Source organism: Dermochelys coriacea, chromosome 16 (assembly GCF_009764565.3).
Source record: "Dermochelys coriacea isolate rDerCor1 chromosome 16, rDerCor1.pri.v4, whole genome shotgun sequence".
Lineage (NCBI taxonomy): Eukaryota > Metazoa > Chordata > Testudines > Dermochelyidae > Dermochelys > Dermochelys coriacea.
This window is the reverse complement of record NC_050083.1, coordinates 23,365,490-23,387,709: the sequence shown is the minus strand read 5'-3', so window position 1 is coordinate 23,387,709 and position 22,220 is coordinate 23,365,490. Positions and strand designations below refer to the sequence as shown.

Here is a 22,220-nt window from a genome sequence, read left to right as displayed (position 1 = left end):
ACAGAGGAACTGTTTGAAAATGTTGGAATCACACCACTCGAATTGTGGAAATAGGGGAATAAACAGAAGTGTGTGACTACAGTGATATTTAAGGATGTTTGTTGGGTAGTGAGAACAAGGTTTTTGAAAATTCCTACTGCATCTCTAACTGTCTGATTTTTAGCAGGGCTGCCTTTTATAACAACGGCAAAGAGTCTGTGGCACCTTATAGACTAACAGACGTATTGGAGCATAAGCTATCATGAGTGAATAACCACTTCGTCGGATGCATCCGACGAAGTGGGTATTCATCCATGATAGCTTATGCTCCAATACATCTGTTAGTCTATAAGGTGCCACAGGACTCTCTGCCGCTTTTACAGATCCAGACTGACACGGCTACCCCTCTGATACTTTTATAACAAGTAATTATAGTTTGCTTTACTAATTTTATATCCATTTCTATTTGTTTTCATCACTCTAATATCTTTGTAATAACATAGTAAATTAATTTTCCACAATTGATATGAAGTTTTGGTGTTAGAAATAAATACTGGATGAGATAAAGCACTTATCGGATACTTGTATATTAACGGTCACATGGTATCCATGCAACAATTTACATTTTAGTGCAGAAGGTATTGCATTAATGTACAACAATTAATTATGCTCTAAATTTCCAATTCCCTCTCACTGTGAGAGTAAAAAAAAAAAATCCTGTATAGAAGTTTATCTATCTACACAGGTACTGTGGCCCTCATCACTGTAGAATCTCTCTCAGCAATTTCTAACCCAGTGTCACAAAAACATCTACTGAAGAAATCAGAGAAGTAAAAAAAATGCAGTGAAATCCAACAGTGGTACTAAATATAGCTCTCCCACTTACTATTTCAATGCATTAACATGAACAGCTATGTGCATAACACTACAACACAAATGACATCTGCACTACACTGGGACTTTACTTTCCACTCACCAAGTGTATTGTATGCTGTAAGTGTATGCCAGTCTAATTCACAGTAAACTTCTTGGGGCAGAGTCTTCCGTTATAATCTGTACAGCACACCAAACACTGACAGTGCTCAAATAAATTGTGTGTGTACATAGTCTAATAATCTGCATGTGCATATTACAGACATCTACATACAAACATCAGTACACACACACTATGTCATCACACACTTTGTTAAATAAAATGGTGTGTGTTGTGGATTTCATCTCATCCTAAATCTGGATCAGCTTGGATCCTTTTAGGCTTAGTTTTCATGCTACAGTAGCAGATGCTTAATGCCTTGTTAAAGCAAGTAATTAGAAATGTTTCTGAAGGACTTCCAAAGGAAATGGATCCTCAAAACCTGGTTTGCTACAGAGGTGGGAGGTTTTAAGTATTATCAAGTAACACAACCTAACTCTAGGAAGAAGAAGATACCATCAGGTGTCAATGGCCATTGTTCTCTCTTGAAAACTTATGACAAGACAAAGAGAAGCCTAAATGACCATAGTGCGCTTTGCATCTTGTGCCTTCCAAGGACCATGCTGCTGAGCTCAAAGCACTTTAACCCTTTGCCTGTTTTTCAAATAATGACCTGATGGCAAGAGAGTGAAACCTACTATTGTTATTCCTGTATGAAAAGGAATAAAAATGGTAGTTTCTTCTGCCGCATCTGTGGAACTCTGAACAGTCCTCATCTAACCACACACATACATGCACCCACCCACCCCTTTTCAGGGTTCAATTCCATTTTAAAAGATCCAATTAAGGGCTAATATTAGCTACTATTAGTTACAATTCAAACTAGTGCCCAGAGAACATTAACACTGTAGTTCTGTCAATGACCAAGTTAGCCAAACCTTCAATATAGTATGTCCAGAGCATGATCAAGATTCTTATTTGTTAAGCAAGCCAGATAACTGAACAGGTCTATTTTCTTAGCCAAGTTAACAGAGCAAGATCCCTTCTCCCCTCCCCTTTTGACTACAAATGCAATGAATCACCAAAACGGGAAAGAAAGGACAGTTAACCCTCTTTCACTGAAGCCAATGCTGCTCCATAAATTATCTAACTGGAATAAGAGTAATGGTTGTTGAGTCAGAGAGACTGCAGATTCATGTTTCTGAAAAACCCCAACCAAAAGAGTTTGTTGGGCAATTAGTGGAATATTGATTTTGTGTCCTTTACAGACGCTTGAATATGCAGCACTGTAAGCTCTTTGGGGCAAAAAGCAGGTTGTCTTATACATAGTAACTATCTAGCACAATGTAATCACTGCTGGAAACAACAAACAGTAATTATAGAGACACTACTGCAACTGTATCCTAAAACTACAAATCTTATTGTGGTATACTGTATAAGGATGGATATATCCCAACTGCAGTATCAACCCGTGTGGGGATCAGGAGCTTATAGAAAACCTCCCTAAGAAACAAACTTTGTTCATAAAATTAATTTTAGGCTGATGAAAGGTGCCAGATTGATAGCCCTGGAGTCAGAATGTATATTTATTTCCTAAAAGATACAAAAAAACTGCCATTGCCACACTGAAGTCTTCCACTTTGCTCTCCTCTACCATTGCCTGACCACTAGATTGTCATAGTGCTGTTAAAATCTGTCCAGTAGATGCATCAAATTAGATACCACGCACCCCACCTCCCCATTGCAGGGGATGAAGGCTTACAGTGATATCATTCCTAAAGACAGAAAGGTCAAAAGTACTTCTGCAGATGCCACTAAGAGTATTATGAAACAAACCACCACACAAGGACAGTGGATGATTTTGAAAGACGTGTAATTGCACAGCAGAAAACTTCAAAGCCTTACTGCACTATTTTAACCAGCTTATTATGAAAGCATGTTACCTTTAAACCAAGCTGCTGTTGAGCAGGTTCACTGGAAGCGTTTAGAAAACACACACTTTCACCTGAAACTCAGCTCAGGTCTAAAGAGCTTTATGTTGCTCTTAGATGTTATGGTGGTTGTTTGAGAAAACATCCTTGTTTGGAACTGAACAGAAAGGCTTCTATGAAAATGTGCTTTTACACACTTCCCATTCTCAGAGAGCAATTGCAATGTCATCTTGGAGGGAGTGAGCTGATCAACATTACCAAAAGAAGGTGGTGATGCAACAGTTGACATCAGTACAAAAAAGAAATTAAGGAAAGGGAGAAGGTATCTTGGATCTTATTGTTTATTAATCCTCTAAATACATCACACTGCATTGCACACTCAGACGTGCTATTTAGATAAAGAAAGTTGCCTATGACAACCTAATCACATATCAGAAACCATTATACTTACCACAGTGAACAATGCTGCAGAAAAAAATGTCATGGAGAGTTTTAACTAAAAAAACTATTTAAAATTTGCATAAAGAAACTCTCTCTTGATAAACAGCATTTAAAACTTGTATCACAGAAAACATGTCAGAGGTACCCGCTGAACCAACCTTTGTCACATTAAGAGGACAGATATCACTTTGTTTGAACTTCACAGTTATACATTGTGTAAGTGTGTTTAATGGCTAGAAATGCCATCTTACCTAAGGAATGTGCTGCAGTGGTTTTAGAACTAAAAAAGCGGCCTAATCCAAGATCTCCCAGCTTCACCACTCCTGTGGCTGTTATAAACACATTGGCTGGTTTTATGTCTGCAAGAAGGGACAAGGAGAAGGTCAAAGCCACAAAAGGTTATCCGTTGTAATACTGCAATAGAAACATAGCCTAGAGCCTTTTCTGCACAAAAGACAGATGCAATCAGAACCATGTTTCTGCACAGCTTTGATAGGCTGAATCTTCCAAGACCTCAAGTTGCATAAAAAAACCAGAATATACTTCTCAGTGCAGCAGAAATATTAGCAATGGAAAAGTTGTCAGAAAACAGCATACAAAAGAGGTAACCTCTCTCACTCATGGAAATCAAAGAAATATTTAAGTCCAGCTTCCCTTTGGAAATGTCACACTTACACAGAAAACTATTTATTATGGTTGACTTTCCCCTTATATCAAAGGTTGATTTACATGTCCTAAACTGATCCATATTTTGTGAATGGGACAGTGATTTATATAGAAGTTCTATATTTTTTGTATCAAGCTTAAGATGCAAATTTGCAAACTGTATGTTAGCAACATGTTTGTTCTATTGGAAAGCTGGTCTTGTGGTTAAGTTAGAGGGGAGGGCTAGGGAAGTTGGATTTTATTTTCAGTTCTGACTTCTGTCAGAAATGGCCACTCAAGGGCCCAACAAAATTGGTTGCTTAATAGAGGGAAGGCCCTCCTAATGAAGGTGGAGCCATATTACACTCAATACATTTTGAGGATACGAGAGAGAAGTCACCTAATTAGGATGGGCTTGTACATGGTTCATTCTGCCACTTACTCCCTTTGATTATCAATTTGCTCACTGAATATCAGTCCCCTGGTAAGTAACAAATGCATTTGTAAGATACATTAATGTGATTTTTTGTGCATCTTTCACATTGAAATGCACTGCAGTGGGTTGGAATTGGCTTGTGAATAGAACATGCAGTTACAAGCATGCAGGGAACATGCCAAACAAGGGTCCACTTTAAGTAGCGTAACTTAATAATTTTCTCATTTTTAAAAATGGCTGATTGTTTAAATTTTGGTTAATAGATTTTTAAGGCCAGAAGGAACCATTATGATAATTTAATCTGGCCTTCTGCATGACACAGGCCATAGGATTTCCATATATATAATTCCTGCTTCAAGTCCAATAGCTGTGGTAAACAAGAGCACATCTTTTAGAAAAACATCTAACCTCAATTTAAAAATTCTGAGTAATGGAGTGGTCTTTCCATTCTAAACACTGCATGTTCATTACATCACTATATATGGATCCGGATACGAGACTGATCCAGAGCCAACCTGGGGCTCTTTCTATTGACTCCAACAGGGTTCGGCTCAGGCATTAGCATATTGACCCCTGCTGAGACTCTCATACAACAAAACAAATGTCATAATCTGAATGCAGAATGATTTCACCACATGGATCACATTGTTTTCAAAATCCGAACATCTTATCAAGTAATAATGCAAGCCCCCTGCAGTGACTCATACCTTACATTGAATCAAAAATAGCTTCCAGGGCTAGGACAAGAAGATGTAACACTCTCCCTGTAGAGTTTTGTATGAGGCAACTATTTTGGGGAAACTCAAAGAAATCATAAGCCAACAGTGCATTAGCACAATGCATTTTTAATCAGAAGTGTCTGACGAGTGTTCAAGTCCAACATTTGAGGCAAAGATCATTCTAAACTGGAACAGCCGGTTCTAATCAGGGAGAGGGTAGGGGGATTGGATTTTTTAAAAACAAATTTTTTAAGGATGTCTCGGACAGCTTCCCCTCATCTCCCTTACAAAAAAAAGGGCACAATTTAGTTTTACAAGTCTAATAATGTAAAAGCAAAGCAGGAAAGCTCTGAATTGCCTTCACTTCACTCAAACCCTTCCCTCATCTTTGCAATGAAAACGAACAACTGCAAAAAGTCAACGGGGGAAGAGGGAGAGGCCCTCCTCAGAAAAGCACCTAAAAACTTGGACAATAATGTAGCTAGCCCTCCCAGCAGAGTATGCATCTCACTCACAAAGCAAAGTTCTCACTCTGCCCAACACATCCCGCCCAAGAGGCTTTATACAAAAGCCAAGAGGCTTTATACAAAATATTTTGTCAGCTTATAAGACAGTCAAAGTAAGTGAGGCTCAGTTTCCCTAAGCTAAACCCCAAGTCATGGTATGCACTAGTAAATCCTCTTTCCCCCTGAATTATAGTAGACTGTATATATGACAGACTACTATCATTTATTGTAGTCTAAATCAGGCATACCTAGAAGGCTACAAGAGGCAACTACATCGGAGCGGAATTCTAGTTCTCCCTTTGCTGGCGAATTGAGTGACGCATTCGCCACTTGTAAAGGGAACGGAATTAATGAGCAGCAGAGATTGGTATTTGCTCCTTTGTGGTGCATTTGCACTTCCTGGGTCAAGTCCTTCACAAAACATTTCATTTGTACTATAAGGGGGAAAGTAATTTTTGGATAGAGCCCAAAGTGATGAAAAGTTCTAAGACAAGAGCTAGAAAAATAATGAATGAACATTGAGAATGGGGTAAAAAAAATTTGGAACATATTTATATTAATATTCCTAAATCTGCTTATGAGACAGAAAAACTCCCCTAAACTCTCTCTATGGTTGTACTAAATATAATTAAGACTATTTCTTAGTGTTTGCTGCATCCACTAGTCTCAGCATTTTACTTCTGGCACATTTGTAATGGCAGATTTGACACTTCTAGTTAATATCAGTGTCTGGAATAGAAAGTAGCTCATCTTCATACTACTATACTCACTTCGGACTGAATCCTCTAACAATGAGGCAAAAGACAAGGAGAAATCCATCTCACAAGCACCAGTCTATCTCTAAACATGCATTGGCTGAACATCAGCATAATTGTTTTTGAATGTGGGCGCTTACTAATTGGAACATTATATTATTATTCAGTGAAAAGAGACTGAATTAATGTTACCTCTGTGCATCACCCTGCGGGAGTGCATGTGTTCAACTGCACTGCATAACTGCACAAAATATTTCCACACCGTCCTTTCCGGGATTAATCGTTTCTGCTTTTTAAAATACTGTGGAAGGAAATAAATAAAAGATCAGTGAAGAAGCAACATATCTGTCTCACTGCTGGACTCAGTGTTAGTCAGCCGTCGACTGCTCATGTCCACCAGATCAACGGCGGCATGGCTCATCTTCTGATTAGCATTTAACTCCTTCTCTGTGTATGTAAACTTCAATGCAATTCACTAATTAACAACCATTATGAAAAATATGCTTAAATAGGTTTGACATTTTTGAATGGACACCAATTATAATTAGCATTAATCTCCTTAATTACCTTGCAAAACATATTTAATGCCTCAAAACAAAAAATGTCTGGAGCATTTTGCCTTAAGTAACAAAGGATTTTTTTTAAAAACCAACATCTTGTAGATGTTCATCATTAATGTACAGTCTATTAACAAAGAAAATCAATGTCTCCATTTTCTTCCCCCAGCCTCCCAAAACTACCATGGAATCAACTGGGTATCCCCAATTCCGATGTAATAATACATCCCTAAGAGTTCACACATAGACATAACCCTTAGGAAAGCCAAACTGTCTCAAAAATAAAAACAGACTACAGGAGAAGAAAATATTGAGACTGTAAGCTCTTTGGGACAAAGACTGTCCTATCACGGTTTTGTATAGCACATAGTACAATGGAGTCCCAATCCTTTGGGCCTCTGAGCATTGTTAGAATACACATAAATTAATCATAATCATCACCACCACCACATATCACAGCCATAAACCGTCTATGTTTATCTGGAGTAGTTTTACGTGCTATTCCCCAAGATGTAAATAAAGCCAGGCACTGAGTTATCGCCAGTATAATCCAGGGCAGACACTGCTGGAATAGCTTCTCTAACCATGCACCTCTCCCTCTAAATCTCTTCTCAAAACTCACTTACCTTTTCATTGCCGGCCAGCACTTGACTCTCTTTAGCGACCCTCACTCCAGACACTAAACCAATTCTTTATGTATACATTTATATACACAGAACCAATAAGATGCATATAAACTTTAGTTGTTTAATGTTTATTACTGTTATCCTTTGCCATGTAAGGTATAATTTAGAATATAGTGATCTCCTCTGGACAGGCAACTGTGATTTTTTGGATAAGGTGTCGTGCACCCTTATGATGCTCTACCATTATATTTGTTTTATACCATATAATTAAGATTTTTAGTGAAAATTCTTAGAATAAAGGTGCTAGATTGGTTGAAAGATGCCCATCTTGTATATGTCCCTCCTGATACAGACAGCTGTGACATTCAGCATTTTATATGAAAGTTATCTGAATCAAATAATGGCAAAAATTTATCTTGCAGATCAACTGTGAAAGGGTGCAACTGTGCAATTCGCCAAAAGGCAAACCTGACAGCTTGCACCAGTTTGAAACCAAAACCCAGAAGTGGAGTACAGCAGAACTGCAGAGGATGATGGATAAAGTATTATTTACACCATAATATTAGCTTAATTCTCATTAAAGTATTTAAGTGAAGATATGTTATACCACAAGTGGTAATTTTCTAAATGTCATGTCCAATAAGATTTGCCTGACATTTACCAGAAAGCCAAAATTCTCCAGTGGGTTATACAGCAACACTCTGTTACATCAGCTTTATAACAGCTCATAAATAATGCAGGCGACAGGGATATGACAAAGACAGTCCCTGTTTTTATCACTCTCACACCTTCAGAGTGTTGTTATTGCTGTTCCTACCGCCTCCCTGAAGCACAAGACTAACATACGTCTAAACAGAGGGGGGTGGAGGGAGAGAGAGGAAGGGGGAATCAAACAACTTTATCCATTAATATTTTGATTCTATTTAAGCACTACAAAATTCAGGTCCTTTTGTTTCAGTATGGGGACCTGGTTCAGTAGAATATTCTGGCCCGAGGAATTTCTCAACAAGACCACTAAGCAGAGCTGGTTCTAGCTTTTTGCTCGAGTGGTGTTTGCTATCCCATGAAAGAGACAACCAGAGTTCTTCACCTAGTCTATGATAGTGCAGGCTTGTAATCATGACGATCCTAATGCCAACTACACTATCATGCAAATAGACTCTTTCATTTTTCATCCTTGTTTGTATTTAATTTTTTAAAACTTAATTTTTTCATACGTCAAAATTCTATCTACAGGTTTGTCACATATGAAAATACACTATTTGTATCATGCAGGAGATGGAGGGTGGGAATCAATACCACTTTCCTTTTACAATTATTTTGGGAAACAGGCAAGTCCATAAAGTATTTACTAGTTACAGCATCACAGTCTTGTCCAAGTTATCCAACTAAGGGCAGATCTGCATTACCGCTTAAATTGATGCAACTTACTTCACTCAAAGGTGTGAACGACTCCCCCTTGAGCAACGCAAGTCAAAGCAACCTAAGCAACCAGAGCATCTCCTGTCAGCATAGTGTGTCTTCACCAGACACACTACAGCGATGCAGCTGCATTGGGGCAACTTTGCTGATCTAGCGCTTCTAGTGCAGACCTGCACTTAGAATCACCAAAATTAATTTGTAGAGAAAAAAGAAAAGGAGTACTTGTGGCACCTTAGAGACTAACAAATTTATTTGAGCATAAGCTTTCATGAGCTACAGCTCACTTCATCGGATGCATGAAAGCTCACAAAAGCTTATGCTCAAATAAATTTGTTAGTCTCTAAGGTGCCACAAAGTACTCCTTTTCTTTTTGCGAATACAGACTAACACGGCTGCTACTCTGAAATTTGTAGAGAAAGACCCCAACTGGAAGTAAAAAATATGACAAGCTGAAATTATCAATCCTGAATGGTACATTTGTGAAAAGCTCATTTAAGCCAGAACCTACACATGACAAAAATGTGAAATTTCTTCATCAGATACAAAAAGAAAAGGAGTACTTGTGGCACCTTAGAGACTAACAAATTTATTAGAGCATAAGCTTTTGTGAGCTACAACTCACTTCATCGGATGCATTTGGTGGGAAAAAAAATTTAAAGTATTCCTGTATCTTCATCAGATACAGGAATACTTTAAAATTGTGCAAGCACTACTTTTTTCAACTAAGCAAACTCTACTCAAAGATTTACACAGCAGTATGGTCATTACCACCCCCCAACACTTGCTTTCAGAATGGTTCTTTTCTTTCCTCAAATCTTTAAATGCAAGTACTGAAAAGCCTCTGATAAACCTTGATGTTTTCTGGGGTCTCTTGGGAGAAGGAGCAACATGCAGTAAACAGCAACAATGGCAATGTTAAAAGTATATGCAAGATGAAACAATAATCATGAGCTCCCCTCAAGGGCCTGCTCTCTGTAGGTTAGCATATTCAGGAAGTAATATCTCCCTTAGCACAGGTCATTGCGTGAAGCCGTCGTCAGCACTAGAGATACACTAGCATTACTATCCACATATACTTTTTTGAGTCACCATCAGCGAATTCAGGTTTATGGATGTTAACAGCATTAACTGTTTGTGGATAAAAGCAATGACTGAAAGCTTTAGGCAATCCCCCAAAAACTCTCTACCATAGGTCTATTTCCAGCTCCCACTCCCCCAGAGATTTTCACTGACACTGTAAATGTAGCCACTAACTATGGGCTAAATGGCTAACTTGTTTGACAGCCTTTGGCCTGGTGCCTTGTAGCTGAGCTGACAGAGAAAACAAATCTGTTAATCAGGTATTTTAGCTGTGACAACAAGGAGGAGGTGAACTCTCCAAAATGTTCATTTATGATAATTACAGAATAATGATGGCAAAAGCAGGTAAAATATGGAGAGAAGGTTAAGAGTGCTAACAAACATGATATACCACATCTGTTCTCACAGGGGATGTATGTCTAAAGATTAACATGTCAAGGAAAATACAAAAGCAGGTGATAACAGCTTAACTAAAGCTGGTTCCAACAATACAAGTATTCCTAAGAGCAACATCAGAGAAGAGAAAGCACTTGAAAATGTTCTCAATCCTAAATCCCTGTTGTGAAGAAAAGTTAATATACTTTTTTAAATGTCTTCAATGTAGCCGACAGGCTACCTGGCTAGTTACCCTACAATACTTAAACGTGCCTATCAATCACAGACCTGATAAACCAGCCTTGCAAAATTATACATGCCCACTTGCTATAAGTGAATACTTTTTTTGACCAAACATTTGTTCCTTTTTCATTATCTATCCTCATGGTGAAAGGTAGGTTTTGTGAATGAGCTAGTAAATTTTTAAGCAAGTTTTGCAAGGCTTGCATGTCATAGGGCAGACTTCAGGTCCATGCTGATGTTGCTTAGAATTAGAATGGATGAGGAAATAGATCTACAAGGCTACAGTGTAGAGAACCCCAGTTCAGGTACGGCCTTCAAGACTCCTAAATTCCCAGGGGAGAGGGCAAGCCCACCTTCCTTCATAAAACAACTATGGAAACAAAGGTTAGAGAGAGGCAGCTCAGGAAGGCGGAAAGGAGCAAAAGGTCAACACACTGAAGAAAAGAACATGAAAAAAGCAGAGACAGACAGTTAAAGAGAAAGCTGATTTGAGAGAGGTGAAAAAAGAAACCTTATGAATATTCAAGTTCATGGGACTAGAATACACTATAAACAAGAATGCAGAAAAGAGCAAACCAGCACTAATGAAGAAGTAAGATTCGCAGTCTAATGAAATTCTTGCAAGTTCAAAAACATACTTGTGCCTTCCCCAGTAGTGCACCAATACAATAAAATACAGATGGGGAGAGGAGGAGAAATGCAGGATAAGACAGGCTGGGAGATTCTGTCAGTCGGAAGAAACCAAAGATTATAAACATTCTCAGAAGAAAGATGTCTATCAGAAAGATCACAAGGGGTGACAGTAAGTGTAGGGCAAACTTCACACACACTAAAAGAATCTATATATTCTTAACCAGTTTTCATATTCCATGCTCTAATTAAAAGCCCAAGACAATAATGGTGTAAACATGGTAAATGGCTGATGAACTAATATATTAGATTCCTGTGAAAAATTAGGTGGGGTCATGGTACTCTGTATAAAATTTCCAAGTAGGAAGACTTTAGGGAAATGAGTCTAATCCCAAAAGGAATTTCCCCTCTTAAAAATCTTTTTTTTCCCCCCTTGCCAAATACACCAGGTTCACCTCTCCTCCTCCCCTTTCTTTTTGTATGTACACAAAAGGTAGAGAGAGAAGCAAGACTACATCAAATATGCTAGCTTTGCATTTTGTTCCACAGCCAGTAAAGGCTGGTGATAATTCTGGTGTATTCCAAGAGTAAATTCTGAAGACATGGGCTAGACTCAGAGAAAGCACTATCTCCCAGGCTCACAAGTTACACAAAATAAAGGGAGGGAAGGAAGGCTCTAGTAATACTGCAGACTGGAAGGACGTGTATCCTGACTTGCTTGCTTGCTTGCGTGTGTGCCCGCACCTGCTCCATAATAAATCTCTGAAGTTACATTAGCTAGAATAAAAATTACAAACATCATCAGTCCTCATGCTCCTAATTTAAAAAACAAAAAAGCATGAGAACTGTCCGGATCCCGTTCCCCCTTTCCTTTTTGTCATATTTTCGTTTTACTTATATAAGGAATTATCAAATGAACAAACCACGTTACAAGTTTCCATAACATTTTCAGGCTTAAAATGATTCCTCACATTTTTTTTTAAATCAGAACTGGAAATCACTTTCACTTATTCTCTAAAATTCTAGTGAGCATCCATTCCAACACCACTCATTCACAATGCATTTTTTAAAATCGTTTTTCTATATTTCCTTGTATTATGTCACTTTATAGAGTTTAATCTTTGGTTTGTTTTTGTTTTCAATTAGGAAACAGTTCTGGTTTGGAGCTTGTTGAAATTTTCATTGAAATGACCTCTTGCATGCAAGCAAGCAAGAGGGGAATCGGGCCCCAAGTTTCTAGAATAGATCTGCTTGTATCGGTCCCCTGAACTTCCAGAATAAATGTGACACCCCTATTTTGCCTCAAAAATTGGTGTGTCCTTACCTTAATCATCTGAGAGAGATCACCTGCATCTGCCAGTTCCAGGACAATGTTCAGTTCATTGTCTTCAATAAAAGAATCCAAATACTTGATTATATTGGGATGGTTCAGTTGCTGCAGAGGAGAGAGCGCGCAAAGTGAATGTATATTACATGAAAGGTGCTTCAGTAATAATGACCCAAAATACACTGCCCATCAGTGTTCGTTCCTGTAACTGTTCCACAGCAGTGTCCTTAACAAAAGACAAGGCTGTGGCATTTGCTGCGTGTCCATATACAAACAAGGACGTGTGGTGAAACACAATTCAGATTATATCTCACATGTGTACCAGACAAATAAGAAAACCAAGCAGTCTTTTGCAAAGAGCAACTAATTCCAGTCTTTTCTGTTGCAGGTTCAGATAATCAGGGTTTAACATCATGATCTTGGGAGAAACTTGGTCTGAGCTACTATTAGTGGGATTTAATTTTTTTTTTAATTAATATCAAGCCCCACCACACTACTAAGATGTTTGTTATAGTAGAGCTTCAAGTCCCCATTCAGGATCTGTGTACCATCTTGCTAGGTGCTTTACAAACATACCACCAGACATTGTCCCTGCCACCAAAAAATACAAAGGGCCGGGAAAGGTCTACAACAGGGGTAGTCAATAGTGGACTGCAGGCCAAATCCGGACTGCCAGACACTTCTGAGCGGACCCCAAGATCTTTTTATTGACTTATTATCATTGGGTTTTTAATTATTATTTTCTCTGGAGTCTTGACCTTGACCAAGAAATTTGGACCTTGCCAAAAAATAATTGACTACCCCTGGACTACAACATACAGATTACATACTGCTTGTTAGTTCCGGCTTTTTCTTTTAAAGCTGTATTTACGGATAAATCTTGATTAATTTAAAAAACACAATTTGAACAATACCTTTATCAGGAGTATATTTTTGCTTTTAATCCTAGCTTTTTTCTGTTGATATGTAATTAACACTAGAATATGAAAAATCTTGCCTTTTTCTAATGTGTTATATTTAACCATACCCATCCCTTTTTCTATTTGTTAAAAAATATTTTTAATCTTTGTCTATTATTTTAGTGTATTTAACCCGTAGTCTTATTTTAAAAATTTTAACCCTTACCATTTTCAAAATATATTCAATCCTAGTCTTTTCATTTATTTACAAATTATTTTTACATTTATTCTTCTTTAGTAACCCTGGCCATTTTAAAAGTATATATCTAATCCCAGTTTTATCTATTAATATTAAAAACATTAAGTCTTTCCCTTTATTTAATTTAACCTTAGGCTTTTACTATGTTTGTATTTACTCAGAGCCTTTTCTATTTAATAACCATTTTAACATTTGTTTTTTTAATGTACAGATCTTTTTCAGAAGAGAGAGTAAAACAACTGCAGATTTAAACAATTATAATTTAGTTCATGGAGGGTGAAAAGAGCAACTTGGATCCCATTTCAGACCTTTTTCCCTGTCCTGGATATTGAATAAACCCAGTGAAATATTAATTTTGCCACAATTAATTAAAGGTTTGCTATAATCACTACAGATGAAGATGCTGAACCTACAAACACTTGTGCAGGTGCCCACCTTTATCCATGTAAGTACTCCCACTGACTTGAGTGATGCCAATTACCAACAACATTTTGGGTTAAATGTGTGGTTAGATGGAGCTACTATGTGAACCACTTGTCCTGTAGCATTAATAGGTTCACTGCCACCACTGTGTTCCTTAGAAAGTACAGCACATGAGAAAGTGGGCTCCTTCAGAAATCATTTCTGCCCTACACATTTTACAAAAATCTGCATCTTCTGGGATGCAAAGATGGAATCAGTATCAGAAAAGCTGGCTGTTTGAAATTCTTGCATACCTGACACTGAAGATCATTATGTAGACAAATCTACAGGAGAGGCTTCTAACTAACAAAATACCTAGTCAAAAGTAGCTCTTCAACAGAAGGAAAGATCACAAACTCTGAAAAGCCAAGTGTGGACTGGAAATGTGTGGATTCTAGGCTTTCCAAACAATTTTGGTACTGTACCCTAAGTTATGGAAAAACATCTCCAAAAAACTTTCTGAGAACAGATACATGAGATGCATCCATCTATGATGAAAGAAATACTGAATCCCAGTATATGCATCTGGAAATACAGGAAGCATCATTATACTTTCTGTCTGATCCTAAAGGAAGTAGGTGACACTGCTTCCAAAAGACAACAAAATCTAGTTTCCACCTGACCCCAGTCCTATTAATCAGGCCCAGCATAAGGAAGCCACTATATTGTTCCATGCACAGTATTATTCATGAGGAAGTGTATATTACCTGAGACACTGATTCTGCCGAGTTTCATCTGGAAATTATTCTTTAAATACAGTTAATCCTGTCTTAGCATGGGGGGGGGGGCTAGACAAGATGACTTCTAGCAGTCCCTTCCAGCCCTACATTTATATGATTCCACACCTATTCTAAATGTCTTGAAAGAAGAGATATCACTTGCCTGTATTCCATTTCTATTGCAGGGCAATGATGAATTTCAGGGGTATTCCCATCATTTGCCACCTTATGGTAGACAAGCTCACCATCTATTCTGTGTAGTTGTGTGCTTTGGCTTTTTTGTCTTGTTTGTTTGTTGTATTATAATTGTTAATCCAGATTTCACTTATTTAAATAGCTTTTGTTTTTTATCAAGTGCAGCATAAGAGGACTTGTACACTAGTATATACTATAATATTTTTATCTTGTTTTCTGGTCTTGTTATGCACTATTCCCAGGACTAAATTAAGATATAAAACATATTAAAACAGAAATTTTAATGTCGTTCTCCTAACAAAGCTGACAACTGTAATTACATTGAACATACTGTATGTATCTTGATTTCTGTAGTCTCTCTTTGCCTCTTTCTAAATTGCATTTCTCTTTGTAAGCCTAAAGTCCAATAAAAATAAATTTAAAAAATAAAAAATGGGCATTTCATCTAACAGACAGCAGTGACTCCTGTGTGTCTATTTCACGGGTAACTGAGCCGACAGAAACACTGTTATAACCCACCACGTTAATCACTCTGCTCTGTATGTACATTAGGCGATAGATTCTCCTTTGCAATGCCTGGACACTAACTCACATTAGGGTTAATGGGATTCATGTGTAGGCATCAAGAGAAGACTATTTCTACAAGGCTGAACTGGAAAAAAAAATTCAAAATAGTCAAGACATTGCAACTGAATATTTTAAAAAATGTCTTCCTTCAGGTGTGCTGATCCACTGCCCTTCCAGCCGAAGAGGGTCAGATGTTCCCTGCGGACATTGCTCTCCAAGCAATACTGGAGTTAGGTGCATCTGCCGCAGGCTTCCCAGGATCTGCCAGGCTTGCCTATGAACTTGCCTCCCAGTAGTGTCTGATGGCTCAGCAAGCTTAGCACATGAACTCTCTCCAAGCAACCCATGTCTTAGTCTTTTGATTCATACCTTAAAACTTCTTATATGTTGAGATTAACTTCTACCTTTGTGGGTAGTTCTCCCATGATTCCCCTTTTAACCTCTGTTACTAGCAGTAGGAGCTGAATACCAATCCCTCTAGAGTCTGTTAAAGCTGTTCCCACAGAGCTAACTGGAAAAGTTCCCTACTCCACCACACAACATCTCAGACCAGCCCACCCACCAACATATGGAGATTGTATAGAGGAATTTGTTTTTAAAAAAATTCTTTACACCTTATTCCTGCCCCTCTCTACACCCCCACGTAGCCCTCACGCTTGTGCATGCATGTGGCAGGGAAGCAATGTTGGAGGTTACTTGAAATTTCTAATCTTTTGACAGAAGGAAACTGCATAACCTTAATTCTCACAAATCTTTAAAGACACAAAACAGCACAAAATGCCCTAGCTTGGGTTATTGACATTTTCTTATTTCTTTAATGCAATCTAAAAGTTTGATGGCAGTTAATGCCTGATGTGTATGCACAGCAATGCTGTCAGCAAGAGGCATGCAGAAAAGCAAGTCATCTCCAAATGAGTGAGCAGGTTGGCTCCCTGCTGCCGATTACAGCCATATTACTGAGTTGTTTTACCTCTCTTTTTTTACTAAGCTGGTTTTTGATGGGGTATTCTATTTTTTGCAGCTCCAGTGAAGTTTTTATTACTTCCCAAATGCGAAAGTTTTTCCAATTAATCTACTAAGCACAAAACAACATTTATTTCGGTATCGATACAGGAATTTTTGATCAAAAGAAAGCAGAGGCAAAGCATCATTTTGACACAGATTCACGACAGCAAGTCTGTCCAATTCCTTCAACAACAAAAAATGTACGAGTCTAACTCAGTATATTAAAAAAATGGGTAAATTGTTTTAATTTGTAGTTTACACAGAAATTATTCTAGACTTTGGAGTGATGCGGTAACTTAGTGTACAACAGTAGATATCATGGGACAAAATTCACAAATGTAAGTATCCGGACTGGTTACGTGGCTAGGCTCCAGATAAAACATTACAGTTAGACATTTATTGTATATCAATAGACCCACAAGTAGTACACTGACTTGAACTGGACTTAGCACATGTTTAAGTAATTTACTGAATCCATTACCCTTAGAAACTTTAAACTTTTTATTTAAGGTAAAAGAAACAATTGCCTTTCTTAAAACTAATATAATACTTAAAGGACAGAATATATTCATTTTTACATAATATTGTTATGTTAGGAGCTGGGGTGTTTACATGGATAGTGTGTGTTAAGTTACTCATTTAAAAAATAGTATTGACTTTCTTGAAATATATTGCACACTAATCTAATGAAAACAATTATGATCAGTTTTTGTTAAAAATGGAAAAACGTTTAAAAGAAAAAATTCCAGGGAAATTCTTCATGCCATGCCAAGGGAGATCACGTCTTCTACAACACAAACTGGAGTCACACTGTTAAAACCCTACTCTTCTCTCAGAACATGCACTCGCTCTGCCTAATGCCTTACACATAGAAACATCCACTGCACCATCCTCAAATTGTACTACAAAGCACAGTAGACCTGTCAAGTTTTGAAATGTGAAATACAACTTTTCCTAAGAACCACCTCTGTAAAATGGCCTTTAGTTATTTATACGTAGCTGTAAGAACAGCCAGCATGGGAGCTATCAATTAACAAGAGATGAGTTGCAAATATTGATTTGACAAGTTATTAGCTTTACAGCACTGAGTGAAGTGCATTCCAGTTGCTGACACCGACAGACGTACTGAAGCTGGCCTCTTAAAATCCTCTCTAGTCTCTAAACAAAACCTTGAACTACTCTGCCTCACAGCCTTTTGGGAATAGAACTTGCCTCTGCATCAAATTATCAAAAAATGCTGACCTGTACAATGTCATTAAAAACTGCTTCTCAAGTTGACATTTAGAACTTTGATTACTCTTAGTTGTGATTTGTTCAATTTCTCAGAAGCTGACATATACATCGTGGGTAAAATCAGTCATATTTTGTTTGATCTTTCATTTGAAAACTAATATACATTTGAAAGAAGTGCCCTATTGGCAGTATCAATGAATATATCCCTTGTGCATTTGCAATACAATATGATTTATTGAACTGACTTTTTAAACCATACTTTGAACTCCAGCTTATTTGATGGGGCTATCTAAGTGTTCAACCTGCAACGATTGTTCACAGCGCAGCACGATAATTCTTTACTGCATTTTTCAACCAGGATTTTATATTGTCAAGACAGGAGAGAGACTTATGAGAGTAATGATTAAAACTCCCCAATTCACAGTCGTTTTATGTAGCAAATAACTAAAAAACACAACTCAAAGTATGTTGTCATAGGGCAATAAATAAGGATCAAAATGCAAAAACCTTGGGAGACTACAGCATCTCCTGAAAAGAAAAAGGAAAAAAAGAATTTAAAAAAGAAGTTCCCTGCATTACTACGGCTGTGGTTTTTAAAATGAAAGAATTTTAAGTTTCTTATTTGTCACCACTTATGCAATTTGTATATGTTCTGCACTTCGTTCAGATAGGAGAGTGATCATCAAATATCCACCTTCACTCTTTTCTAGTCAGTTTCGCTTCCTGCTTCTCATACACAAGTACAATGCAGAAATGCTTGAATTGCAAATGTTGAAGGAGAATGGTTGATGTTAAAAAATAAAAAAATAGGTTTAATTTGAAATACTTATAATACTTTTGAAAAATACATTCACTGAGCCCTATTAGTACATTTGAACATAAGCAGGGTATACCTACCCAGTGTTCCTACAAGTTTCAATGTAAAATGGACAGAAAAATCAATTCAGATACAAAATATCAATTGGACTAGATTCATTTCCAACCTCAAAGACGCACAGATTTTGTTGATTTATTTTTGAGTAAAACATTTTTAAAAATCTACTGCTACATTTTGGGCTTAAGTGAGTGGGCAACCCTTCTACAACGGAGATTTCAACCCACTAATTTTCATCAGAAAAATCTCATTCCTGGCTGTTTTAGAGCGAGCAAAGGCACATATTAATTTATTCTGGCAGGATTACTCAGACTTCAAAAATACTTAAGCTAAAATTTAACATTATCCTTAAAAAAACCCAGAAAAATGATGCAGTTAAAGTTTTCCATAAAGATAAGTGATATGTTAGCATAAGTTACTATAGATTCCAAGCTAAAATGGCTTTTTCTTCATAAAAGTATGTATCTTGAGTAATGTGTGCATCTGTGGAATATTAGCTGGTAATATTTTCAAATAAATCAATTCAATTTAAAGAAACAAAATACAAAGGAGTAATGAATCTAGTCTACTTGTATAACTGGAGCCAATTTGCTACTGGGATGAAGTTCCAGCTATGGAAAAGAATCAAACCAAGTCTCTGTGGCCTAGGATTTACAAAAGTGGCATATTTGCTGCTCTTTGGAAGATAGCAGTCACATTTTTTCAGGACACACCATGACTTGCTTGATCTTGAACCAGTAAAGCTGCCCAACTTAAACATACCAGCTAAGTTACAGCCTGATCCAACTCCCATTGACCTCAAAAGGATTTGGATCAGGCCCTCAATTCTGACAGTTGAGGCTATGTATAGCAAGAGATACTTGGGAGAACAAGAAGAGTCGAAGAGCTAAGAATAGAGGAAATTATGTATGTATATTTATTTTTCAAAAAGCAGTACAGTGGATGGGGAAGTGCTAATTATCCACCATATCATACCATCTCTTACTGCTCTTTTCACAACCAAGACAGTACAGTATTCACAGCTTGACATCTGGCTCCCTGGTGAGTTTTACACAGGAAGATTTGGAGTTGCTTCTGGTCATCTCATACATGTAAGATGATAATTGACCATCTATGATCCCTTGTCATCTCAGATATTTTATTTTCACTCACCTTTGATTTTGATAAATTTGCACATACTGTTCTGAATAAGTCCAGTGCAAACATATGACAGTGCCTAACAACTAAACAATCCTTGTGTAAGATTCCACAACTGAATTGCCAGGATCCAAGTTTCTCTTGGTGAATAGTAAGTTCAGCATTATTTTCTTTTTCATTACAAACTCTTTAACAGCTAGACTAACTGCACACGTAAAGAGCTTTGCTATAATTCTAACTATATGTCCATACCATGCAACTGCCACAGGCTGACCAGACTTTCACCTACAGTAGTAACATGATATCTGATATTCATCAGAGGAAGAGCTAATTCCTATTGCTACACTAATATTCCATTTTGTAGCTGTAAAGAGAGATGCAATAAGATGGCTTCCAGTTGGATACACTCTTGTGTGAATTCCAGCTGTTGCCACCATGAAGCGAAAGAGGGATGTTCTCCTCAAGCAAACACTTTGTTTATATACAAACTCACACCGATAGCGGTTATCCATCCCTGCCTGCCCTGCTACCTTTGGAAAGGTAGACCCTTGTACTCTAATTAAACTATGAAACTCATCCTTGTCATGAAAGAACAGCAACAACAGTATGATCCAAATGCAGAAGCTGAAGCTTGTTTTTTCTTACCAGAGGTTACAAGCGAAGTCTATTGAGTGTAAGCTACCTGATTAATGAACCACTACCCAATGTCGGGAGTGCCAACAGGGACAAGATGCACTGATTCTATCCTGCCACCAATTTCCAAACTATTTTGTTCATCACCTACTGGCAGAGCCTGTCTCCTTATGCCAAAATAGCATGCAGTGTCTGTGGCATATTTAAATTTGTTCCGTCCTCTATTACTGTAGAGAAAAAGATGGATGCGTGGACTGTGGAAACAACCCATACATTGTCAGCACTTAAATAACCCCAGTTCACACATGACATAGAAATGCACATGTCCTCTGGCCAAAACCTGGCCAGCAGGTGATGCATAATCACTTTGAAGAAAAAATACCTCCCAGCCAATACACCTGCCTTGCTGCATGCAAGATCTGTGGAGAAGAAAAGAGATACTTGTGCATAAGGCAAAAAAGATCAGAATGGATACCCTAGAGCTTTAAAGGTTAGAAAACTAAAAAGAACCAAGAGGTGGGCCAAAAGGAATGTATTGCACAAAACTGCTATGGAAACTAGTTAGATAAAACACCCTGCAACCAAAGAAGGGTCCACTACAAAATTCCAGACAGGAATTGTAAATATATGTCATCTAACTTGATTTGTCACCGAAGACAAATAGTAATCTGCCTGCATGGATATAAAACAAAATATTCTCGAACAGGAAAAAGTAAAAATAAGCCTCTGTAGAAATTCTTACCTTCAAAAGGTCAATTTCTTTAATGCAATCCTGTCTGGCCTTGGCATCCATCATTTCGAATATCTTCCACATAAGACAAGAGTGAAATATTTATTTAAAAAAAAAAAAAAAAAAGAGAGGCAAGAAAGCAGATAAGCTCTACTCATTTTAAAACAGCATTGGTTTTCTTGTTCTTCCTTAACTTAATGAATGTAAGTGTCCTATTGCAGTCACCAGACTTGCATCTGGTTGACACATTCTTTGTTTTAAAACCACTACGAAGCAGCAAAATTAACATTAGCACCTTTTGGCAACATGCTAAATGGTGGGGAAAATGAGATTTTAGTTTGTAGATGTTTTGCCTATTTGTTGACCTTAAAAAACAAGTTACTTAATTTAACACTGTTTTCACATTGTGCATGAAATATTTTATATATATATTTCTATTCTCTCTTTAAACAATTCAGAGTTGTTTTTTCTTTTCACAGATTCCCCTCCATTAATTAAGAGTAATTAGCATTAATATTCATTCTCTAATAGTCAGAGAGCAAGTCACAATTTAAAAGATACGTTGAAGGATTAAAGGCAAATTTCTTCAAGAAAAACACTGTTCTAAACACTGTATGGTATTTTAATCCAAGTTTGTAGTATATTTGTGTGATGCATCTTCAGAATTTTGTTTTAAACAAATATAACTAATTACAGTAGAAAGAAAACTAATTTCTTTTTATTTAATTGTGTTCCACCAATGAAAGTCTGGCCACTGAATATCTTTGTTCATCATGTCAGCTGCTCCTCTACTTCTAAATACTAAGGACTCGGATGAGAAGCGCAGTGAGCCAGCGTTTCCATCTCTAACTTTATGTCCTCAACAATCTACGCCTTTTCAGTCATCCGGCCTTTCATCACACTCAATATTCTCGTATGATAG

At 37.3% G+C, this 22,220-nt stretch overlaps 1 protein-coding gene across 10 annotated transcripts in view; it reads right to left on the bottom strand.

Annotated features, from left to right (window-relative positions):
• NEK6 (NIMA related kinase 6) overlaps positions 1–22,220 on the bottom strand; it is a 115,913-nt gene that overhangs the window by 32,773 nt on the left and 60,920 nt on the right. For all 10 annotated transcript variants that reach the window (XM_038374141.2, XM_038374140.2, XM_038374144.2 and 7 more), the window contains 4 exons: positions 21,311–21,373; positions 12,583–12,693; positions 6,518–6,626; positions 3,516–3,623 (listed from right to left, as the gene is read on the bottom strand). In XM_038374141.2, coding sequence (XP_038230069.1) covers positions 3,516–3,623; positions 6,518–6,626; positions 12,583–12,693; positions 21,311–21,373 — 391 coding nt within the window. The remainder of the gene's footprint in view (positions 1–3,515; positions 3,624–6,517; positions 6,627–12,582; positions 12,694–21,310; positions 21,374–22,220) is intronic.